Source organism: Sceloporus undulatus, chromosome 4 (genome assembly GCF_019175285.1).
Source record: "Sceloporus undulatus isolate JIND9_A2432 ecotype Alabama chromosome 4, SceUnd_v1.1, whole genome shotgun sequence".
In the NCBI taxonomy this organism is placed as follows: Eukaryota; Metazoa; Chordata; class Lepidosauria; order Squamata; family Phrynosomatidae; genus Sceloporus; species Sceloporus undulatus.
The window spans coordinates 43,818,913-43,837,619 of record NC_056525.1 but is presented as its reverse complement, the minus strand read 5'-3'; the positions used below and the strand labels follow the sequence as shown (position 1 = coordinate 43,837,619).

Below are 18,707 nucleotides of genomic sequence, written 5' to 3'. Positions count from 1 at the left end.
GGCAGATAATGACCCTAGAAAGTAAATACAAATGACACATTCTCTGTGCGAGAGAGAGAGAGAGAGAGAGAGAGAGAGAGAGAAACCTGCCATCATAAAGGTGGAAAGCTGAACTTTTAACCTATACTATTTTACCACTCATGTTTCTTCTCATTTTTACCATGAAGCTAATGCCAATTCCCGAGTGGAAAGCAGGGCAGTTGGCAATAACAATAACTTAGGATGCCAGTCTTCTCACTGTGTTGGAATCTGATAGTTAATAGTCATGGCTATGGGATGTTTAATTCAAAAAATATTCTGTATATCTTTTAATTCTTCTAGCGACTTCACTGGCGAACACATTCATAAATGTGTCTCTTAAATTAAACAGCATACTGGTAAGCATGAACAAGAATTGCACATCAAAAATGAAACACAAAATTCACAAATAGTTTGCTGACTGCAGGAACTTGAACTAAATCGAACCTGTGGTAAATGCCAGTGGTTTGTGTAGACCAGCTTTATGACTTTAGAAATTTTCAAATGATCCACTAAGAACATTCACAAGCAGGATGGTAATAACCAATTTCTTGATTGCTTTCAGAAATCATCAGTAATGCTTTTCAATATGGAAGTGTTATTACTGGCCACCAATTGGTATCTTCTTTGAATTTATCTATTTTTTTAAATCCACATTTATTTTTGTATTTTATTTATTAAAATATTTGTACCCTAGCCTGTATCAATGATCTCAGGGCAGCTTACAAAAAGTATAAAAACAAGTTACCCATTTAAAACAATAACATAATTAAATAAACTAAAGACATAGTAAACTGCAGTAATAAGTTAAAAACAGATTTAAAGTATTTAAAACGTTTTGCAAACTATGGACACCATATTTGGGGTGAATTAATGAGGCCAAAAGGCTTTGATGAACAACCAACTTTTAACATGATGCCTAAATGACATGAGTGTTCATGGGCCTCCAGGTGGAGGACATTCTGTTAGCACACTCTGTGTATCCTGCACTGCATTTGGGATCCCCATATTTTAATATTCCATATCTGAAGCCAGTATGTTTATAAGAGATGCCAATGACCTTTTGGAACACTGAGTGAAGTTCCCATGAGAAAAGGAGCAACGATCTGAGGGCATGTGGACTATCTAGGTAATAATACAGTCAAGCTAAATGTCTGTACTAATTGATCCTTCCTTTCCCAAAATATTCTGCATTTTCTCTTGCACCAAGAAAGAAAGAAGGTCCCATTGCACTGAAATAGTAAGCCAGTTCTCTGCTAATCCCCTGCCATGCTTCCAGCCACCATCCCCAGGGGCTAGTTTTTAGGTATAAATATTGGTGTACTCTTTGGACAGGTAAATATCACCCTTCTTAAACCTCTCAAACTCTGCTATCCAGTTTCCTTATTTTTTACTCTGTTATAGGGTTGGATAGCTGGCATTGCCCCACCCACCCACCCCCACCCAACAGGAAGCTGGGTGGCCACACACCACATTGTAACCCCCTGATACACTAGCCCTTGAAGGAGTAGCTGAAAAAATGCCCCTAAAGGTCTATAACACCCTGCCAACCTCTGGAGGGGGTTGATAGTGTCCAATTTGTGTATGTGTGTGGGGGGCTTAGTTCTGGGACTTCACCCTTTCTCAGGCCTGTGGAAATTTATTTCAAACCAGGAAATAATTACCCGTATTTTCCGGCGTATAAGACGACTGGGCGTATAAGACGACCCCCAACTTTTCCAGTTAAAATATAGAGTTTGGGATATACTCGCCATATAAGACTACCCCTCTTCCAATGCACACCAAATAACTTTTTTTAAAAAATCAGATTTGATTTCAATATGGTAATTTTAATTCAAATGCTTATGACATGCAGGTACTTAGCAGGAAAACTTGTTGTATACAAAGCCTGCTTGGATTGGTCAGCTCTCCCTGCCTGCCCAGCCCCCCTGTCTCCAAGATTTTCTTCTACCATACTTGTACAATGCCGCCTTTGCTGCTTTCATAAGGTTGCTACATACGGAAGAGATGCGGCAATGGCCGTTTTTTAGCTCCCCCCACCATATGCGGCGACCGCAGATTCTCCAGTCTGGCTCGGAAATTTCAGCACCCATCCTATAAGACAATACCTGGCATATAAGACGACCCCCAACTTTTGAGAAGATTTCCAAGGTTAAGTAGTCTTATGTGCCAGAAAATACAGTATATCTCCTGGTCAGATACTAGATTGTAGTAAACCTGAAGATCTAGGTGTATGGCTTTCATAAAATGGGTATCATCTCCCAAAATTGTGATCTGGGTTGGTGATTTGTGTGTGTGGCAGGGGTGGGTAAGAAGAGAATAAATTTTGCCCTAGAAATTGTCTAAAAAACTATCAGGTGTTTCCTTTTCTTTAGAGTAGTTTAGATTATTAATGTTATTAATTGTCATCAAATCTGCTTAATTTTATGGCAGTCTTATGAAGGAGAGATCTCCACAACACTCTGTTTTCAATAGCTCTGCTAAGGTCTTGCAGAGTTAAAACTGTGACTCCCTTGATTCAGTCGATTCACCTGTAATGTGATCTTCTTCTATTCCTACTATTAGAACCTTTACCAAACCCTTTTCCCCCCTAATGAGTCATGCCATCTCATGCTGTATCAAAAGTACAATAGTCTCAGTTTAGTCATTTTGGCTTCCAAAGAGAGTACAGTACAGGCTTGATTTGCTCTCAGACCCATTTTACTGGTCTTTTTGGCAATCCATGATATCTGTAGAACTTTTCCATCATCACATTTCAGATTACCCAGCCTCTTGCAAAGCTAATTTCCTCAACATCTGAAGTAATGCTGACAAACTTGGTGGAGAACCCCCAGACCCTCACGTTTCTTTGGGTTCCACAATTGGTTACGTGTGTGTGTGTGTGTATTCAGTTAAGTGTGTGTGAGGAGGGGAGTGTACTAGCCCCACCCACTCCATCATTGCTGTCACTTTGCAAAAGTATCTGAAATGAAGAGCCTGTTGTATGTACAGAGTTTCTCCACTAGATCCAAAACATAACTTTTTCTGCATTCTGGGTCACATGGAGAGCAACAGGCTCTCCTATTCAGAAATGCCACTTATGCACGTAAGGAGAGGTGTGGAACTTATTTCCATCGGCAAGCAAGTGCCTTGTTGGCAGAACATTCTGTTGGAACCAGTGCTATTCTGGGCCAAACACTCAGAGGCACTTCTGCCTTGCAGGATCACAGCCCAGATGCATAGAATAAATCCAGCTATCACTGTGTGCACACTTTCAGTTCCACTATAATCTTTTAAGTGGAAGGAGTGCTAAATATACTCAAAGTCATTGTGCAGAGAATGAGGAAGGCTGGAACATGAGCAGTGGTTGAAGATTTAGGTGGCACCACCCTTCATCTCTTTCTTTCCTTCACAAACACCTACTATGCATACAGTGCAGGAACAATATGCACCTGCTGCTGACTGCACATTGCTCTCTATCTCTTTCCCTCCCTCCTTCCACTTCTTTCTGTCCCTCGTAAGTTGCTTTCATAGTATGCCCATGAGCATTACCCAGGATGCTCTTCACTGTTGTTCTTTGAGTATGTTAACATGTTTGCTCCAGACAAGTTCATTCCTCTACAAGTAGCGCAAAGACAACTATGTGACAAACAAAGATGCTCCTAATGTGCACCCAGAGACATTAACAATGCCCTGCCTTCTACTCTGTGGGAGAAACTGTCCAAAGCACAGGAGTTCTACTGGCAAATGATTGACTACTAACCCTGTACATGTGTCTTTCTCTTTCAGAATCCACTCCACCTCAGTTCTCCTCCATGAAAGGGGGGGATCATGTGATTTAAGGCACAATACAGATATCTGAATTATAAATAATGGCAAAATGAGGGGCCAGGCTGTTGATCCATTCATTCCTCCTCCTCCTAAGTTCAAGTGTGCCTGAATGCAGAATGTATCACTTACTCTTTCCTAGTGTGGAGTCACCCTGGAGTTGAACCCAGGATATTCTGCATATAGAGTATGACCTTTCCCACCTAGCTAGGATTCCTCTAACCCCAATCCCCAGTTCTACTATCCTAGATAGTAGGTGGTGGGGAAAATGCCACGTGCCTGCCTGATTTCTATCTGCTGATATAACTGAGTGTTCAAAAGCTATTTTGTGGGGTTCCAGTGATGGTTCCAGTCCTGGTTGTTTTCTCAGTTTGCCCTTCCAATTGCTTTCTTTTCCAGTGAGAGCCTACTGAAGCAGTTGAACTCCTCTGAGGCATTTGAACTCCTCCTCTTCCTTAGTGCTAAAACACTAATGGATCTGGTGAGCCACACTTTGCCCACTCCTGTTCTAGGACATAGAATCGTAGAGCTGAAAGAGACCTCAAGTGTCATTAAGTCCATTCCCCTGCCATGTAGGAACTCACAATCCAAGCACCCCCAACAAATTACTATTCAGCCTCTGTTTAAAAACTTCTAAAGAAGGAGACTCTGAGGCAGTCTGTTTCACTGTTGAACAGCTCCTACTGTCAGGAAGTTCACCCCAGTGTTGAGATGGACTCTCCCCTCTCGTAGTCCAAATCTATTGCTGTGTGTCTTATTCTCTGGAGTTACAGAAAACAAACTTGCTCCATCTTCAATAATGTTTGAAACAATTTCAAATATTCAAACAGGGCTACCATATCACTTAACTTTCTCTTTTCCAGGCTAAACATACTCAGCTCTCTAACTCCTCATAAGGAATGGTTCCCAGATCTTCTGCCAGTTTGGTCACTCTCCTCTGGACATATGCAGTATCTGTGGCTATCACTGAAACATTTCCCATCCATTCCCTTTAACAGCTTGACAAAGGCGCCTTTCCCTCCTTAGGTTGGTCTTCCTTATTCTAGATGTGTCCTCTTTTACTAAGGCTGTTATGTATGAGTGATGTTTTGTGGACTATCAATGGATGCTGTATTTTCCCTACCACAAGGTTGTGTGTTCAATCCCAGCCAGGGGCTCCAGGCTTGATTCAGCCTTACATCCTTCTGTAGGTTGCTAAAATGAGTACTCTGCTTGTTGGTGGCAGTTAAGTAAGTAAGTAAAATTTTATTTGTATACCGCCTTTCTAAGACCAAGGCGGTTTCCAACATTCCACATGACAATAACAATATAACAATATAAACAATATAACATCGTAAAAACATAACATTAAAACCTATACAATAAAAACAATAAAAAACCCCACTCATGCCAGCCTAACATGCTGACGAAGGGGGCGAGGAGTGAATACTTCAGGGGTCAGAGAGTCAGGGGTAAGCCTGCTCAAATAGGAATGTTTTTAACCCCTTCCTAAACTGAGTAAGGGAGGTGGCCGAGCGGAGCTCAAAGGGCAGCGCGTTCCAGAGGCTGGGGTCCGAGATGGAAAAGGCCCTCCTGGTAGTGGCCACTAATCTGGCCTCTGGAACCCTTAGCAATTGCTGCCCGGTTGATCTGAGTGTGCTGGGCGGATTGTACGGAGAGAGGCGGTCCTCTAAGTACCCTGGGCCCAAGCCATTTAGGGCTTTATAAGTAACAACCAACACCTTGTATTGTGCCCGTAAGCGATTAGGCAGCCAATGTAGGTCTTTAAGGACCAGTGTTATATGACTGGCCCTGGCTGTACCAGTGACCAGTCGTGCTGCCATATTCTGCACTAACTGCAGCTTCCGGGTATGGTACAAGGGCTGCCCCATGTAGAGCGCATTGCAGAAATCCAAACGAGAGGTTACCAGAGCATGTACTACAGTTTCAAGGTCCCTCCGGCCCAGGTAGGGACGCAGCTGGCGTATCAGCCGAAGCTGATAACAGGTGCTCCTGACTGTCGCACTCACCTGAGATGTAAGGTGAAGCAACGAGTCAAGGAGCACCCCCAAACTGCGTATCGAGTCCTTCACAGGAAGCGTGATCCCGTTTAGGACAGGTGGAATCACCGCCGTTCCCGGACCAGGGGAACCTATCACGAGTACTTCTGTTTTCTCTGGATTCAGGCTGAGTCTGTTTTCCCTCATCCAGCCCATTACCGACTCCAGACAGGCATTTAGAGGAGAGATGCCATCCCTGGTCACTGCATCAGTCGGAGGCACAGAAAAACATATTTGGGTGTCATCAGCGTACTGATAACACCACGCCCTGTGTCTCTGGATGATCTCTCCCAGCGGTTTCATGTAAATGTTAAATAGCATGGGGGACAGAATGGCTCTTTGAGTGACACCAGATGTAAGTGCCCTCTTATCGGAGCACACGTTCCCCAGCTGCACCATCTGGAATCTACCCGAGAGGTAGGAACGGAACCACTGGAGTGCAGTGCCCCCGATACCCAACTCCCTCAGGCGTTCCAGAAGGACACCATGGTCAATGGTATCGAAAGCCGCTGAGATGTCTAAGAGCACTAACAGGGACATGCTCCCCCTGTCCATGCCCAGACGGAGATCATCGACCAAGGCGACCATAGCAGTCTCAACCCCGTAACCCGCCTGAAAGCCGGTTTGAAATGGGTCTAGATAATCCGTTTCATCCAAGATCGATTGAAGCTGGATCGCAACTGCCCTCTCGATCACCTTCCCTAAAAATGGCAGTAGCGAAACTGGCCGATAATTGTTATGCAGCAGGGGGTAAAGGGAGGGCTTTTTGAGCAGAGGTTTTACCATGGCCAATTTTAAGCTCGATGGAAATAGCCCATCCCTCAGAGATGTATTAATAATCCGGTGCAGCATTAAAGTTACTGCCGGACCACCCCTGAGCCGCTAGCCATGAGGGACAGGGATCGAGGAAGCAGGTTGTCTTCCTAACACTTCTGAGGATCTTGTCCACATCCTCGGTACTCACAGACTCAAAATGATCCAGTATAACCGAGTCCACGGAGGCTCTGGACACCTCTATTCTGGTTTCTGCTCTAACACTGGCATCGAGACCTTCCCTTATCCGAGAGGTTTTATCCGCGAAGAAGTTGTTAAATTGGTCACAGCAGGCCTTAGTTGGTTCAAGGATCGGGTTCGGGGCAGGAGGGAGCTGAGTTAGTTCCCTCACCACCCTGAACAGCTCTGCTGGCCGCAACTCCGCGGACGCGATACGTGCGCCAAAGAACGATTCATTTGCCGCATCTATCGCCTCTCCATAGTCGTCGAAAAGACGGTCTAGGAGAGCCTTGTCGGGTAAGCGCTGGTGTTTCCGCCAGACACGCTCTAGTTAGCTTACACACTGTAAACTGCTTAGGGAGTACTTAAGTGCACTGTTAAGCAGTATAGAAATGTAGTTGCTATTGCTGCCTGTGGGGATAGATGGAGATTTCCAGTAGAGCAAGTGGGGGTAATACATGGCTTCCAAAGTCATTTTTGCTGCCCCATGTCTTCCTCTAGCATGTTACTAAAAATCAGTGGCATACCATGGAAAACCTTTACAAAAGAAACATTTCCTGCCTGGTTTAAACAATTTTTGTCATGTACTGTTGATATCCAGTATCATAGCAGTGGTGAGTAAGATATAAAGGTATGTTGGAAGTATATCCCCATGATAATTACTAAACTAGATGCCTAGAAGTGTGAGTGGCATCTCTGGAAGTCACTGACTTATGGGCACTGATAGAGTTTCCAGGTATAATGTAACTATGTCTGTCATTTTAGAACCATTTTTTAAATTTTCTGGCTCTGCTTTTTCTCTCCTTGGCTGAGTGCTCATAGGCTACAATTGTGTATTCCCTACAGCATGACTGGAGTAAAGGATCATGTTGCACTGACATAAATCTAACTGATTTCAAGTATTCTTATTTCTATATCAGAGTCTATAAGGGGTTTTCTGCATCCTCTGTTTTAGAAAGAGGGGAGGTTCCTACCGAACTACATAATCTGTCTTGGAGTTTGTTATATCTGGTTACTTGGCTTGAGAAGTGGAACTATATAAAAATGAGTGAAACAAGGGACTCATCAAATTAAAATATTATTGTGCAGGAAAAGTAAAGTATGGGTCAATAGACTTAAACACACAACTCTAAATTGCTTTTTGGCTTAGGCTTTTTTGGCTTTCACGTTGCACAATTATAGCACTTTGATAGGCATTATTTTATGGAATCCTGGGGTTTGTACTTTGGTGTGGCACCAGAGCTCTGTGGCACAGAATTCTAAATACCACATGAAATTACTCCCAGCAATCCAGAGGATGGAGCCATGACATTTAAAGTGCTATCAAAATGCTGTAACTGTGTTTTGTGAAAGAGACCTTAGATTAATTCATTATTTTTACCAAGAAAGCCTTTACAGGTCATTGTGTCATGGTACTTTCTCTGTGGCATTTTTTGATTGACATCAGCTGTATGCACATACATATAATGCTCATGAAAACAGCTTGTCTCAGTCCTATTTTCTTTGATTTTTATTAATTGAACAAAACACTGAAAACAAAGATTTTAATAAAATTATATTTATGGTAACTAGCAATTAGATACAATTAACACTGTCAAATAATTTACTACTTCTTAAGTTGTTATTTTTCTATAAGCATTAGAAGACAGCATGAATTATACGGAGAATAATAACACTGACTGAACATAATATTAAAAAGGGCGACATTGAAGAAAAATATTAAGTTGAAATGAAATATACAATTGAAGAAATAGATTTCCCTGCAGTTCTCTAAACCCATGTATAATGCATACAATTTATAGCAAAATCAACATTCTATCAAATATACAGTCTTAAGAACTAATATGAAAGGTTGATTACAGCTATCAAACTGATTAGTTTAATCATGGTATTTTGCAGAGATAGCAGGATTTTTTTTCCAAGTACATATGAAATGAATACATATGCTGACAATATAGTTGAGGCAGGAACGTAGCCAGGATTTTGGGAAGGGGGGGGGTTTCAGACTAAGTGCCACCATTATAATGGGGCTTGGGTGTGGCAGCGCGGCAGCACACACCATTCATTTTATCTAATGGAAGGGGGGGTCTGGACCCCAAGACCCCCCCCCCCCCGGCTACATCCCTGGTTGAGGATTAATCCTGTTTGTTGTTGTTGTGTGCCTTCAAGTCATTTCCGACTTATGGCAACCCTAAGGTAGGTTTTTTTCTTGGAGCTGAGAGTGAGTGACTCGCCCAAGGTCTCTCAGTGGGTTTCTGTGGCTGAGTGGGCAATCCAACCCTGGTCTCCAGAGTTGCGGTCCAATGCTCAAACCACTACACCATGCTGGCTCTCATAGAGATGGGTCAACATTGTTCAGGCCTTCAAACAGTGCCAGAAGAAGGAAAATCAGAATGTAAGGAATCCACCAGCATTGGATTTGCCAATGGCCTTGGAGATTCAAAAGTGAAACTCTAAATGTCCTTTGACAGAGATATATTGAATTAAGTTCTTGTTTAGGCTGAATCTGGGCATGGCATATACAACTATAGCTATTGTCAGTGCAACCCTCTTTGGGTGATTACAGTACTGTCCACAGAATCAGAATGTTCAAGGTTTGTTTGTTTATTTAAATCAGCCGCTGGAAAAAGCTTTATACAGAAAGTCACGTGAGAGACTATGCTGCTACCTACAGCCACATGACTCTACTACCATGTCTTCATATTGTTTGTAGACTACATTATTAGCAGAGTCAATAAACAGAATGCTAATAGGACTCAGCCTTGTTGGAACACAACAAGTTGGAGGTGTTGACTCTGGGTCCATAGAGTTCATTAATGTTTGGATAACAGCATGATTAGTTGGTTCCAGATGAGAACGAAGAGGGAATTCACAAAGTCCTTCACAATGATATGCTTCATACTCAAGAGGTGCTATTATCCAGTCATCCCATCCCATATCTTTAAAATTTACATGGAGTGCTTTTTTGCTACACCTTGCCTTTAGATTCTTGTTGGGCCTCTTTCCTTGTCGAGTTGCTAGAGGAGCCCTTCTCTTTCTTCTTTGATTGAATAGGTACTCATAAACAGTTTTGTCATCCTGGCCAGATCTGGCTTTTATTTCATTGAAGAATAAGTCTCTTTTCTTTGTCCTACCAAATACTAAGAAGAGAGCTTTTTCATTGACTTGTCTTCCTGTTCTATTAAACCCCACAGTCCTTAAATCAACAGGTCTCCCTCTTTCAAAAGCCTCCAGTTCAAAACACAAGTTAGCAGAGTTTTTAAAATTCCTAAAAAGTTTCCAAATGTCAAAGACCTCCCATTTTGCTGTATCTAAAATATTGACAATCCGAGACTCCAAGAGAATGGATGCTTGCCGACTTGTGGAGCAACTGAAAAGTTTCACTTGGCACGTTTTTCCATGAGGATGAGGCTTCCAGGTATCTGAAGGTTTTTTCCTCAAAATACGAAGTTCTGCACCTAGTAAGCCATCTTTTTCTAAGGCACTGATATCAAAAACATATTTCTGCTTTTTAACAGCTGGAATTCGGTCATCTAAAGAGAGAAGAAGGGAGATGTTCAGGTATCTCAGAAAGAAATTTGTGTTTAGTTTGAAGCTTTTTAAAACAACATACAATGTCTACAATTTATTTGGAATGACTCATTGAATCTACTAGGAATTAGAAGTTTAATAGAATATTCTAGCTCAAACATGGAAATATTTATGCTTCATGGGGAGAGGCAGGTTTCCCCCCCCTCCCGTTAAGATTCATCAATGGTATTAGACAGTTAAAGTGAGATTTTTTAAAAAAATGATTATGCATTATGATGAACGAAGACAAGCACTGGCATGTGCTATCTCAAGATGTTATCACATGGGGTGAAAGCGGGGGTTTAAACTAACATTATCCCCTGAAAATCATGCTTTCGTGGTGAAGATTTTCACATGATGCTGCAATTAAAGAGGATTTATCCTGGCAATAATCAGGTAATAACCAGAAACAAATCATTCATGGGATTTCCCCATGAATGATTTGTTGCTGGTTATTACCTGGTTATTGCTGGGCTAAGACCTCTTTAATCACAATGTCATGTGAAAATCTTCACCGCGACTGCGCATTTTCACAGGATAACGTTAGTTTAAACCCCCGATTTCCCCCTATTTTCCCCATGTGATAAGTCCTCAGAAATTTTTTTTATAAAAACCCGGAAAACCACATGGCAGCCAAAGCACGTTTAAAGTTTGAAGGCAAAGCATTTAAGCTGCAGCATCATCTACAAAGATACTTGTCTACCACAAATTCAGTCCTGAAAGTCCAAAGCATTATATCCAATCTGCCTATGCACACACTAGTGGACATTGCTGCCCAAAAGCTTTGTGGTACTTCATCCAGATAAATTTGGGCAAGGCTGTTTCTCTTCTGAACAGCCTTACATTTGTTTACATACCTCCAAAATATTTTCAGTGAAATTGAATAAATGAATCAGTAATGGATGAAAGTGAAATTCCCTAGCCATAGTTGTACACAGCACACATTTCAGTGGTATTTGTGTGAGAGCCCTGTACAAGTGGCACTTGACTGAGCTTTGAAAACTTATTTTTTGTTGTTGTTGTTTTTGGACCATCATGCTGGTTGGGAGATTCTGAGAGTTGCACTCCAGAAAAACTAACATTTGAATCTCTGATTTAGGTTGCTTCGGGCCCCGTGAAGGTCTAAAACAATATGGATGTTCTCCAACATTCTTCTATCTTTTCATCACTGAAATAGTAAATCACCTGCATATTTACCAAAGTATATCTAAATTAGTTTGATTTCAAAAGTAAAAATCACCAGAAAATCTAAAGATGCTGTGACTCTAATTCTTCTTAAATCTACCTTGCTAGTTCAGTGCTTCAACAGAAATTGATTAATCAGGTCTTGCTGCTGCAGAAATCTTTGGTTGGAATCAGACTTAAGAGTTTGACCCATTTAAATCTATGAGATAAAGCTTAGTCTTGGCTTAAGTCCCACTGATAATAAGTCTAGATTCATTCTGTTACTCTTATATGTTTTTAGATACATTCTCTACAGAAAATAAAATGAATGTTTATCCTCGTGATATATAACCTAGCGTTAATATTGCTAATAGCATTATAGTAAAGGCATAAACATTCTACAAATCCCCAGATTTGAAACTTAAAACACTCCTTAAATTGGCATTGTATGGATGAAAATGTGTGCAATCAAGAAAGTTTTATGTGTCTGTAGATACAGAAAATCAGGCATTAATTTTTAAGGAACATACATGAATACATGTACAAACATTACATTTTCTTACCTTGTCCCTTATCTATGAAGCTTGTAATTGTATTGGCAAGTCCCGTCTCCAATTTTACACTTCCATTCACACCTTTTCGTTCTGCATCAGAAAGAGTCCTGTATAAGGAAAGCATGTATTCGTGTGGTGTGATAGCAGGATGTCTTAATGCCTCTTTAGATTCTCTTTGGGCGATAGATTCTTTAGTCTTTTTGGTTTTATAAGAGCTGGCATCAGAAATCCCTGTGCTAGTTTTCTTCAGTGGGGCTTTGGGGCCAAAGTTCTGGACCCTTGGAGTTACTGTTCTTACTCCAGTTTGTCTATTTGAAGAATGCCCTACCTTTTTGTCTGTACTGCCTGCTTTAGAAAGAGTCTTCTTTGAGTCATCGGTTTTTGCCAAGACAGCTCCAGCTTGAGCAGTGTTAGTTTTTGTCCTAGGCTTTGAATTCCCAGCACTATATCCATGGTTTCCTGTTCTAAAGGTACCTGCTCTTGGCAAAGGGCTCCTCTCTTTTCCATCTACTTTTGACAAGCTTAATTTGGCTCCTGGATTCCCTTGACTTGCTTCAGCAGGACTCAGCACTAAGGAGATTAGAACAAGGTAAAACCAACTAAAGTGCCAAAGCAGTAAAGTAAGAAAGTGCTGGATTTTCATCCTCTGGTCTTCCTTTGAATACCACCAAAGAAAAAATCAGAAAAGGTTCCTCCAGTTTGGCATAAGAAAACATGAAAGAAATTGAAAACCAAAGACAGCAGGAAGAGTTTTATTTTCAGCTTAAAAAACTTTAAATCTTCTTGTTCAATATTTGTATCCAGTCCCATAGTGGAAATACTAATTTATTCCGTTTGGTCTTCTCCTGATTTCTGCTAGCAGCTTGTTCTTGAAAAGAGAAAGTTTACTACCCCCCTTTCTTCTGTAAAAGTGACTAAAAACTTGAAGGACTCTTGTTTAAATCGGAGAGAGGTTTTTTTTTCCAAGAAGGAAGAATGGCGTAATGCTGCCTCTGTGTTAAAAGGTTTTTAAAAAAGTTTTGAATCCCTTCCAGTGAAAATATTTCACACACAGAAAACTGCAGGTGCTCAGAAATCTTTTACAAACCTGAACTCAGGAATTGGAAGCGGAATTCCAACAAAAACCTATTTAATTACTCTCTGATGTCATGCTGTCTAAACTAATTTAAGTGTGATATATTTCTTTTAAAAGTCTTCTTTGCCCTTTCCATTAGCATGAGTCATACCCTGCTTCATGTAAAATAACTCTGTAGGACTAAAACTCTATAGAATATGCAATTTAAAGTGGCAACATGTTGCCTATTTTAGCCTCAAATGAACTTCTCATTTGAAACAAGACAGAACTGCATAAGATAAAACAGTGCAAGCCTTTAGCAAGATCAGTTGGAAATAACTATATTAATGTATGCTCTAATTCACATAGCTGTTTTTATAAAGTTCTGACCACAGAATCTGATCTTTATCAGCAGCAATTTCATTCTGTCAGTTGGTGATGAAAGCACAGGAGTGAAAAAGAATATTAACAAAATGTATTCGTCTTGTAAGAATTCAAAAACATTAATATTGACATATTGAAGCAAAAAGAAGAAATCCAATCATATGCATCTCCCAGGAATATGTGTTTATATTGTACAATATATTTTAGACATTAAAATACTAATACATTGTCCACACCATCATATTTCCTATTTCTATGTATGGTTTTGAAAGCTGGACAATGAAAAAAGCTGATAGAAAGGGGATCAATTAATGTGAAATGTGGTGCTGGGGAAGAGTTCTATGGAAACTCTGGTCTGCCAAGAAGACAAATAAAGGGGGCAAATCAAACTTGAACTCTCCCTAGAAGCTAAGATGACTAAACTGAGGTTGTTGTACTTCGGCCATATCATGAGAACACATGATTCACTAGAAAAGACAATAATGCTTGGTAAGGTAGAAGGCAGAAGCAAAAGAGGGGACTACATTCTAGATAGATAGATTCAGTCAAGGAGGCCACAGCTGCCCTGAGGCTGTTGATGATAGGGTGAAGTCAAAGTCTGCTTAACAGCAGTTAATCACAGCAACAACATTCTTATGAGATTATTGCGTGGCTCCCTCCTCCACCTGATCTGGGCATGGGCTGAGACCATGTATAAACAGGTGTTATTGCACAGCTCCATGTCCAGATCAGAGGCATCCTGTACACGATCAGAAGTTCTCCCGTACTTTGCAATGAATGGAAAAGTACAGTTTTTTGCTAAGCACTGTAGAAGCCCAAGTCGGGTACGGGATGCCTCTGATCTGGGCATGGAGCTGTGCAATAACATCCATTTATACATGGTCTCAGCCCATGCCCAGATCAGACAAAAACAGCCAGTGCAATAATCTCCTAGATTCTGTTATTTTAATTTGTTCCTTCATTTCCTTTCATATTCATTTTTTGGCAGAACATGAACTTTCTATACAATGAAAGCACCAGAAAATTACAGCCATCATATTCTGTACATAAATTCTATAGTCTTTGGTGTATGGTTAAAAGGCCTACATCCTATTGCTAGTCCCAGTTATTATTGACCCATTGAATCAATGGGATGGCGTGCACGGAAGGACTAACTCCACATTTATTTTTTCTGGGAACTGAGGTGCACGTATGTGGTGAAGGCAGTACTAGCTAGAAGATGGATTCAGAGCAGAGCTTTCTTTTTCATTTACTTCTGTGAATCAGATGGCAGTAGTCTCAATGGCTTTCTGTGATCTTTTTACAACTTTAAACCTTTTTGTCATCAATGGGGAAAAAGCAAAAAACCCTACAATGATCCCATGTGAATAGCACTAGAAGTGCCAATGCGAGACAGGATATCATCATTTAACATTTACATGAAACCGCTGGGAGAGATCATCCGGAGACATGGGGCGCGGGGTTATCAGTACGCTGATGACACCCAAATAATCTTCTCTATGTCTCCGACTGATGCAGTGACTGAGGATGGCATCTCTCCTCTCGTGGCCTGTCTGGAGTCGGTAATGGGCTGGATGAGGGAAAACCGACTCAAATTGAATCCAGAGAAAACGAAGGTACTTGTGATAGGTTCCCCTGGTCCAGGAATGGCGGTAGTTCCACCTGTCCTGAATGGGGTCACGCTCCCTGTGAAGGACTCTGTGCGCAGTCTGGGGGTGCTTCTTGACTCGTCGCTTCACCTGACTGCTCAGGTGAATGCGACGGTCAAGAACGCCTGTTATCAGCTTCGGCTTATTCGCCAGCTGCGCCCATACCTGGCCCAGAGGGACCTTGAAACGGTAGTACACGCTCTGGTAACCTCGAGATTGGATTTCTGCAATGCACTCTACATGGGGCAACCCTTATACCAAACCTGGAAGCTGCAAATGGTACAGAATATGGCAGCCAGGCTGGTCACTGGTACTTCCAGGGCCAGCCATATTACACCGGTGCTTAAAGATCTGCATTGGCTGCCTATTCGCTTCCGGGCACAATATAAGGTGTTGGTAATGACCTATAAAGCCCTAAATGGCTTGGGCCCAGGATACCTGAAGGACCGCCTCTCCCCATACATTCCGTCCCGCACCCTCAGAACATCTGGGCAGCAATACCTTAGGGTGCCAGGGGCCAGGTTGTCCTCCACTACGAGGAGGACATTCTCCATCGCCGGCCCGGCCCTTTGGAACACGCTGCCCATAGAGCTCCGCTCGACTACCTCCCTGGCCCAATTCAGAAAGGACCTAAAAACCTTTCTTTTCCATCTGGCATTCCCCGATTAAAGTCCAGTGGGCCTCCCTCCTCTACTGTGGCAAAGAGGATGGGCTAACGGGGGTTTTATATTGTAGTTGCTTTTATTTTTATTGTATTGTTGTATTTTGTATTTTTGTATTTTAATATGTTGTAAACCGCCCTGATCTGTGGAAGGGCGGTATAAAAATAAAATAATAATTATTATTATTATTATCAACATCATCATAATTATTAACACCACATTTCTGGGGGTGGAGAGTGGGGTACATTGATACTTTACATCTTTTTATATGTATCACAAGTAATCTCCACCAATAACCCATACGGTAGGTTTTGTGAGGTATAGTGATGGCCCAGTGTCAATGGCCCAAGGTAAAATGATGATCAGGCAGGGATTTGATCCTGGATCTCCTTGATCCAAGCCTAATACTGGTTATTTCCAAATAATGGTTTCCACAAAATTGGTACTACCCCTAAAACATGGAAACAGGAAAACAATTCAACCATTAATGTGTTGAATTTACTAATTAGAATTCAAATTAGTAATATGCATGCAAATTAGAAATCAAAATGGTACTACTGTACTACTGGGACATAGAAGTAGGAAAAAACATACAAGTAGAAAAATGATTAATGCGATGAATTTGCAAAATTAGAATTCAGATTAATAATATGCATGCAAGTTGAAAATAATTCTTTCCAACTGATAAGCATTCTCGATTTGCATAGATTCATTGTGAGCATGTTTTAAAGTTTCTTATCTAAATCCAGTTGTTAGCTCCAACTAATGTTAGGGTTGCCATATTCTATTCCCCCCTCAAATCTAATTTAGATAGCCAGATTTGAGTGGAAAATGGAATATGGCAATCGTAACTCTAGTTGGGGTTAGCAATTGGATGCTAATGATGAATCCATGCAAAACAAAAATGATAATGGAAATGTGTAGGTAGGTGCCAGTTATCCCAAACATCTCTATGTCCTAGGGCTGGGGAAAAGGCAGACTATGGAACAGACCTTTCCTGCTATATTGATTCTACAGCATATATTAAACTTTAGTGAGATAATGTCCATAATTGGACAAATTACGTTTAGAGCAGCCAAGTGAGGTTCATAGAACTCTTCTGGATTTTCTTCACATGACAATCACAGACAAAAAAGACGGGAGCATAGCAGAATGCTCCTGTCAATATCACACAATAGTGTGAAGGTTTTCACATGACATTTCACGATATCATGATTATCCTGAGATTATCATGTGAATAAAAAGAAATTCTAATGCCGCTTTTTATTCACGGGAAAATCCACGAATAAAAAGTGGCACTAGAATTTGTCTTTATTCATGGGATAATCACAGGATAATTGCAATATCATGCTACATGGTGTGAAAACCTTCCCACTATTGTGCGATATTGATGAGAGCATCCCACTATGCTTTTGTCTGTGTGATAAATTCTTAGAGCACCCTAAATCCCTAAATTTGCACATACTTCCAAGGAAAATCTGACTCTGTGGAGAATTCCACTCCATGATTTACATGTGGAATGTGGCAGAGGCTTCATGGCCATATGTGAATTTGATACAACATACTTTACCTATTGAAATTGAGCTCAGAAATTATTATGAATTGCTCTGAAGACTAGTAATAACATAGAACACTGTGAATGAAAAACTGATTTCTAATGACATGTCTTGCCTAAATGGCTTGAACTGGATAAAATGTATAAAATCTTCCAGAACTATGAGTACTCACAGTGCATACTTATGAGATACATCATCAAATCTTGGTTCCTCACTGGACAGATAGGAAGCTGTGGAAAGCAAACAGATATTTGTATATTAATTCTTTGCCCTAATTTTAAGGGGCCCAAGAGATATTAGAAAAACAATTAAAATTAGTAAATACATGCAATGTAAGCAGCCTGAACAATTGGTTTTTTCTCTATAGTATGCTATACTATACCACTGATCAAAGTGGAGAAAGGGTGGCCCTCCAGATGTTTCTGGACTGCAGTTCCCATCAGTACCAGCTAGTATAACCAGTGGGGAGATATGATGAGAATTAAAGTTCAGTAACATTTGAAGGATAACAGATGTTCCATCCTTGCCACAAGTGAAGAGCAACTAGGAAAAAGTAAATCATTGGCTACTGCTGTTGATGGACGACATCAGAACCAATAGTCAGAAAGCCAAGGACGTAGCCGGGGGGGGGGGGGGGGGGGGGTCTGCCCCCCCCCCTTCAGGCCTGGGGGCATTTAAGCTCCTTCCTCCCCCCCCTCCTCCTCACCATTAAAACCACGGAGCTCCGAGATGGAAAAGGGGAAAGACAAAGCAAGCTCTTTCCCTTTCGTTTCCATAGGAGTCAGTCTGGCTTCCACTCCTCCTCCTCCCCCCTCCTCCCTTGTGTTTTTGCCAAAATAAAAGTCTCTTCCAGGGAGGGAGAAAGAGTGGGAGGGTGTGTGAATCAAGGGGGCACTTTAAAACTCCTCTGTCCCCTCCATCAAAAGCACAGAGGACTAGAGGGAAAAATTCGCTGGGAGCAGGGAGGCTGAGAGAGAGGGGGGAGGGAGGGAGGGAGGGCGGAAGAATGGGAGGGTGAGGAGGCTCTCCTGCCGGCCCTGGCAAAGCCAGGAGGAGCCCAAGTGCCGCCCCTAAACTTCTGTTGCGGGGCCTGAGGGAAGGGGCCAAAAAGCCCTGGAGGAGAGGGAGCGAGCGAGGGAGGGACAGGAAGCTGCATCAGGCTGCATCCACACTCAAGAAATAACCAGGTTTGGCAGCGATTTAACTTTTGTGGCTCTTGGCTATGGAATTCTGGGAGTTAGCATGTTCTGGGGTCCA

General features: G+C 41.6%; 1 protein-coding gene across 1 annotated transcript; it reads right to left on the bottom strand.

The window, feature by feature from the left end:
* Positions 1-9,002: 9,002 nt before the first annotated feature.
* Positions 9,003-13,033, bottom strand: GDF5 (growth differentiation factor 5). Its single transcript, XM_042465631.1, has 2 exons — positions 12,155-13,033; positions 9,003-10,390 (listed from the first exon to the last, which is right to left on the bottom strand). The coding sequence occupies exons 1-2, from the start codon at positions 12,786-12,788 to the stop codon at positions 9,522-9,524; spliced, it is 1,503 nt and encodes a 500-aa protein (XP_042321565.1). The 5' UTR covers positions 12,789-13,033; the 3' UTR covers positions 9,003-9,521.
* Between the last annotated feature and the right edge of the window lie 5,674 nt (positions 13,034-18,707).